Source organism: Quercus lobata, chromosome 4 (assembly GCF_001633185.2).
Source record: "Quercus lobata isolate SW786 chromosome 4, ValleyOak3.0 Primary Assembly, whole genome shotgun sequence".
In the NCBI taxonomy this organism is placed as follows: domain Eukaryota; kingdom Viridiplantae; phylum Streptophyta; class Magnoliopsida; order Fagales; family Fagaceae; genus Quercus; species Quercus lobata.
In genome coordinates, this window is record NC_044907.1 from 24,580,383 (window position 1) to 24,587,524 (window position 7,142).

At 31.4% G+C, this 7,142-nt stretch overlaps 1 protein-coding gene across 1 annotated transcript; it reads right to left on the bottom strand.

Annotated features, from left to right (window-relative positions):
- Positions 1–5,124: 5,124 nt before the first annotated feature.
- Positions 5,125–6,585, bottom strand: LOC115987897 (E3 ubiquitin-protein ligase PUB23-like). Its single transcript, XM_031111509.1, has one exon. The coding sequence runs from the start codon at positions 6,533–6,535 to the stop codon at positions 5,297–5,299; it is 1,239 nt and encodes a 412-aa protein (XP_030967369.1). The 5' UTR covers positions 6,536–6,585; the 3' UTR covers positions 5,125–5,296.
- Between the last annotated feature and the right edge of the window lie 557 nt (positions 6,586–7,142).

The following is a 7,142-nucleotide window of genomic DNA, read 5'->3' on the forward strand; positions in this document are numbered from 1 at the left end:
GCTATGGTAGCTCTCTAGGCCTGGAGAGCTACTGTAGCAAATCTAAAAAAAAAAATTTAGAGATAGAGAAGCTATTGGAGGTCTTTTTTGGTATGTTTGCTCTCCAAATTAGGCTTTAGAGAGCCTATTGGAGATGCTCTAAGTTTCTTAGTTCTCTCTTTTGTAATTAGTATTCTCTTTGTTTTCTCTTTTCTCTTTCTATAATGTTTGATATGTCTTATGCCGTTATGCATGAGGTAGTTTTTTGAATATACATCTTTATTACTTAAAAAAAAAGTTTTAACAGTTTTTAATAATATTTTGACATTTAATAACAATTGATAAAAGTGAACCACATTTTTCAACAATCTCATAGGCCGTAGAAAAAACCTCTCAACATAGATTTTAGTAGTGGTTCTCAACGGTCATTTTAACTATTGAAAATGCTTTTTTTGACAGTTTCTAGTACTTTTTTCAACTGTTTATCTTAAGGTTTATTGTGGGATTAATCTAGTTGGGAAGCCTAAGTTGTCCTACATCATTTTGTTTCATCATATATTTTTGTTTTTATAGATTTTCCCAACAAACTTTGTAATTTTGTAGAAACTAGTGCTTACTAGGATATTGTAAAAGATATTTTTCATTTGTTTCTTGAGTTATCAAAAAATAATAGAGCATATTCAAGAGGAGAACTCATTCACTAACAATATAAGTTCTGCAATCAAAATCATCTTGGTACCATTTTAAATGGTTTGATCAAAAAAGGATGTTTAAGTACTATTCCCAAGTAAATAGTTGTTTGATGTTTTTTTTTTTCTTTCCAATTTTAGTGTTCCAGCAACTCCACCATTTGCTTTGGCATCATCACCCAAAAGACACCAAACAAACAAAACACCATTGTGTCTAAAAGACTCTAAATGTGTTCATGTACAAGAATCAGCTCAAGCAAGCCAACTTGAGTTCTTGGTGTTGCAACACATGCTTGGCATCCCTGAAAATGGCTGTCGGAGTAAGGAAATGGTGCAAATTAAGATTCTGACAATCATTAAGGGCAACAAAGGGAGAAAAAGAGTGAAATAAAGGAAACTGCTATTGCCTAACAACACCTCCAACCCTCTACAGAAGCAACTATAGGCATTTTGCAATTTGTAGTTACAATGAAATTTAATTCAAAAGGTAAAGAGTTTGTTAATAATAGGATTTTATATAAAAACCATAGAATGAATGAGCTTTTTCTGATTACTTCCACAAAATAATGAGTTCATGAGACCCCGAGGGTCGAAGTTGGCGAATATACTTCCAACTGTGTTGATCATAAGATCTGATCGACCGATAGATCAAGCAGAAAAGGGAAATAGTCTGCTCGGCCCAAAAATACAACAATGAATTCTCAGGTGCAAAACCCATAACCTAAATTCTACATTAATTTCTATAACTCAACTGTACTTGTAGCTCCCTAAGCTTTCCTTTGGTAAAAAGCTTCTAAAAATTCTTTGTCTCTATGAACCTTTGATTGAGATTAAGGGCCCGTAATTTGAATTGAAGGGGAGGGAATGGGAGTAGAATAGAGTTGAGTGAAAATAGACTAATTTTTGGTCAATTCTACTCTACTTTATTCTACTTCCCCTCAATCCAAACAGACCATAAAAGCTCCCACTCTTTGCTGCTAAGTAGATAATTTTCAGGATTTTAATAATAATAAAAAATGTCAAATTTCATTTTGATACATGATTAAGTTTTTTTTTTTTTTTTTTTTTTTTTTTTTTTTTTGGAGAAACCAAACCATAAGTCTGGGAAGTATTATTATTCAATGATTAGTGAACATCAAATAAAAAATAATAGTCATTTTGATACATTATTGGGTTGAAATGTATTAAAAAATAATAGTTATCTTTTACATGTCTATTCTTTTGTTTATATTTATTAATACTGAAAAATGCTAGATTGTATTTTCATATATTAATTTAGTTTTGCATGCTAGGTTACTTTTATTCTTTAATTGTAATTTTATTTTGGTTCAGACTTTGGCTCCGATGAAAATGAAAAACCTTATTCTGTCCCTTGTACTTGAATGGTATTGCCCACTTCTTCGAGGAGAACATGGACTTGAGTCGCCCTTCCCACTTATATAAAGGGGAAGAAAAGAAAGAATGTCTATTTAACATAAATGAAATTATTTGATTCTAGGAGACTAGGCCAATAATGGGTGTTTATTGATTTTATTTTTTATGTTTTATTTTTTTGAATAATTTGATGCTTACAACATGAGGGGAAATTTAAAGTTTTGAATCTTAGATGCCTCTGTTAGTAACACCAGAAAATGCCAACATGTTGAATTTTAGAACTATCTAATTAATTTAGGTAAAAATGTGAAACTTTCGTGGCTTTGTTATTATGTTTGTTTGTTTGTTTTTGTTGAAACGAGGCTTTGTTATTTGTTTAGAAAGAATTGCTAGCATGCTTTAAGTGAAGTTTGGACTTTGGACAGATCTATCTAACCCCTAGACTTACAACACAGGTTGCTCGTGTTGTTTTTATCAACTCGAATTTTGAAGGTTGACAACTTGACTGGCCAACTACTACCCTCTAATGATGCAACCATGCGCATTTAAACATTGTTTTTCATTCAAGGTAACTAGGTAAGCTAACCACAAAACAATTGAATATGGTCTGGTGGGAAAATATGAGATTTCGTATATTTTCACAATTTTCCTCTTTCTTTAGTGAAGTGGAAATTAAGAAATGAGTTGGAAATTTTCTCAGAGGTGCTTTCCATATTTGGCAACCTTTCCTGTATTACAAACAATTTATGGAAGGTTGAGTGTATCCAACTAATAGACCCAATTTAGGACTGAATTAAAATATAAAGCTAAACGTTTTAAGGTGGAACACTAAAGACATTATATAACTTCAATATATATTTTTCTTTTTGGAATTTTTACAAATACATGCAACCTTTGGATTTTTAAGTTAATGCCAATTTAATTTGGTTTTTGAACTTTTAATTTAAACAATTAATCCTTTAGACTTAAGGTGTGGACAAATAGTCATTTGTAAAAATTTTCCATTAAAGTAAATAATTTAATTACATAATGTATACATGATAATAATGACATTTTAAAATTATTAATAGTTTGATAAAATCATATACTCATCACATAATATTTATAAAAATCCCTTACTTTTTTGTTAGCATATATTCATGAATTAATTAAATGGCATAAAAGTGTAGTATAGTATGCCTCTCGTTACTAATAATAATAATAACAATAATTAAAATTAACAAAGATGAGAGTTTAGATTTTTTTTTTTTTTTTTTAAAAAGTATCATAACAAATCAGCTTTTGGTGTCCAATTCATTAGTCCACTTTCATTTCCAATTTTCTTTCATCCAAAGGAATATCAATTTGAAGGTCCAAAAGAAACCAACAAAGCCCAACTCGTTTCTCACTTATATATTAATTGCAAATTGCAATGCAGTAGACATGCACTGTTTTAAATATTAGAATCAACAAAAAGCGAATAATAATAAAAATTGAATGCTGAGATATGCATGGACAATTCATATCTCGAAACTATCAAACCTGACAAACTCAGATTTTGACTTGTCTTAGTCAGACTTTGTAATAAATTCTTATCCCTCTCTCGGAGGGAAAAGGAAAATCTAACCGTAATATAAATTATAATTACATTTTAGGAGTATTAAAAAAAAAAAATTCTTATACGTAATAAAAATATTATAAACGTAATATTTTTCTAAAATTAAACTCTTTTTTTTATTATTATTAATTAGCATGGTTTGTTGTCGTCAATCAAGCATTACCATGCATTTAGCCTAAAATTTAGGGTCTGATAAGAGTGATAATGTTAATTTTTTGTGTTTCATTATAAAAGATAAAAAAAAAAATTAAAGGATAAATAATTGTATTCTTCATCCTTTGTTGGATAGGTAGCGTGAAAAGATGAGAGAAAAGTAAGTACGTACGTCGTATGTTAAGTTGCTATAATATTGTTACAATTCCAATCTTTTCGATTGCTCAACAGCTTTTGGGTAGATCAGTTGCCTAAGCCAAGTAGTAAAGAATAAGATATCTAACATTCAACTACTCCCTTACAGATATTGTAATACAATTACAATGTGATTTGCGGGTGATTGTATGCAATCTTGAGAACTAGCCTGACTCAAATAAGTTCCAAGATATTCCATATTATACATTTCATACTCTATCTGAAAATAGTCTTATTTCCCCCTCAAAAAAAAGAAAAAGAAAATAGTCTTATATATTTATTATAAAAACAAATGATGGGGAATTGAAATAAATGTATTCGTACTCGAATTATTTTAAAAATAAAATAAAACTGTGAGAAACATTAACATTTTGCAATATCTACTCTTATCATCTTAGTGCATATGGCATATGCACTTTGGGAGACAAGTGAAGAATGTAACTAATATTCTACCTGTTTTTAACTTTTTTAATTATATACATATTATTTACACACATCAATAATTGTGGTAGAGCCTGTGGAGGTATTTGAATCCCGGATATTCTCATTGAAAAGACATCAAAAGAAAAGATACCAACTAATTGAGTTACAAAATTTTTGTCAATCAAACCATTATTTTACTTGTTTAATTCGCCTATTCAAAGTAACATGTTATATATATCTATACACTGATCTACACACAGTTCAATAATTGGAGTAGAGGGATTTGAATTCCGAATGTTTCTATTGAAAACACACCAAAAAAAATTCCAACCAATTGAGTTGTAAGGTTCTTGTCAATCTAACCATTATTTTACTTGTTTAATTCACCTATTCAAAGTAATTAATTGGTGAGACCTTGTGCTATTCTATTACTAAGGTGCAATGCCTGATGCTTCCATCATAATATGAATATAAATTAATTTCATAAATGATGCAATTAGAAGACTAAATTCATCGATCAAGATTCTCTCCAAAAAAAAAATCATCAATCAATAATAGAGTAGAAATTTATTTGGACAAACAAATCTGGGTGTAAAGTATCTCTTACAAGATCAAACACACTTCCTTGTAATTAAAATAAAATAAAATTAAAAAAAAAAAAAAAAAAAAAGAAGCTAAAACGCAAGCACAATCATATGATCATTATAATAATAAAACAGGAATAGAAGGATGGTACGGCACCAAAATTCACACACTCCAAATACGCAATAGAAAGGGAAATTATTAACTCCAAATGTATATATTTTTCTAATTCAAACTTTCTTGAGAAAATTATATATAATTGAAGATATTACATCTAAATTTTTCATCTTTTAAGTTTTTACCTTTAACGAGAATCATCTACTAATGCCAAATATTCCTTCAATTCACAAGGAAAACAAGGGTAGCGCTTCCATAAATTCCCATGCAACTTGAACATCTTCAACACTTTATCCTTCGTTGAAGATCGGCCATCGATATGCAACAATGCCAAAAGCTTCTTCACGGATCCATAAACCAACATTTCCTCCAAAACTCTCTCAGTTGGGTGCAAGCTACAAATCAGCCATAGAATCTTCACCGCAATCTTTGTGGTGGTGTTGGAGACATGCAACATTTTCTTGGAAATTGCAGCTATGGCCATGCCATGTTCAACCAAGGCCTGCCTGCCTTCAGCGCATTCACATAGTAGTTTTAACAATACCAACACTTTCTCACATTTGGATGATTGATTCGAGTCTGGAAGAAGCTCGATAAGGACACAAACTGCGCCGGCTTCTATTGCTTTCAATCGGCTTTTCTTTGAACCTCCCAATATGTCTATTAGAACATCCAAGGCACGAGAACTTGCCTTGGTGCATATCTCATCGGAAACAAGCTCTAACAATGACTTGAAGAAATCTATACCTTGATCTTGAATAACAAAGTTCCAATCATAATTACTTTTTGACATCTTTTGGAATATGGTAATAGTGTATAGCCTGCCCTCAGCACTGCCTCTTTGAAGCATGATTGCCATGGACTTAATAGATTCTTGTTTGGATAACAATTCAAAGGTTCTTTCTTCCTCGGATAGAGGGAGTTGTTGCAACACTCCTAAGGCCTCCTCACAAGCTCTAAATGTAACAAAATCATGGCTCTCATAAAGAATTTGTACAATTATTTGGACTAGTACCTCGACTCCACTGGATAGAATAAAGTCGGTATTTATAATCTCATCACCAATTTCAATAATTGATCGGAGTTTCTTCAAGGAACTTACCTTGAATGGCGACGACTCGATGGTTTTGAGGAGTGATAGCATGTCATCATGCTTGACCGAAGGGCTTGGGGATGATGATGATGAACAAGATTGAGAAGCTTTATTTTGATTTTGCCATTCAACTATGAGCCTCTTGAGGTTGTGATTAGGAGTGACATCAAAATTCTTGATGCTTTGCATGGTAGCCGGGCAGGTCTTCTTCTTGTAAGTGAAGAACCATTTCTCAATGTTCTTTCTTTCATAGCTGAGGCCTGTGGCTATGGTGACAGGATCTTTCATGAGCTCCATGGAAATGGGGCATAGGAAATCTGGAGGAACATCCATGGTTGGATCTTGTTAAAGGTTCAGGTAACAGTAGGTATCGCTAGGTTATATATGACGATGGTGGTATTGAATATTGAAATCTCTAATCTTCTTTATATAAGGAACAAATCAAAGTCAAAGGACAATGAGTGCTTTGCAAGCTGTTAAACATGGAAACCACAAGGAAAGCTCATGGAAATTTTCAAAATTGTATTTTTTTTGTTTGTTTGTTTGTTTTCTTTCTACTTTGTATAAATCTTAAATACTCTCTCACTACCAATTGTTTACGCTATCTGTATTGGACGCAAGTATGTACATTGAATCATTGACACTGTATATTGCATTTTACCCCCCAAGAGTTTAGGTTTATTTCATTTGAATCCCTTTTATCAGATAACAGCAATTAGTCAAAGTCTACATTTATGGCTCATAAACATAAATGGATAGTTGTAACTTACGCAAAAAAGTATTGGCTGTACTGTCTTTTTGAGGGAAAAGTATTGGCTGTACTTGATAGAATTGTAGAACAAAATTTATGTCATTAACAAGTTTGACTTGAAAATTTATGTGATTTTATTGCCAAGGATTACTTAATTAACATGAACATAATTTCCCACAACATGAGCTG

Excerpts from the sequence above, each read along its gene's own strand:
- LOC115987897 (XM_031111509.1), bottom strand. The coding sequence starts at position 6,535 with ATGGATGTTCCTCCAGATTTCCTATGCCCCATTTCCATGGAGCTCATG.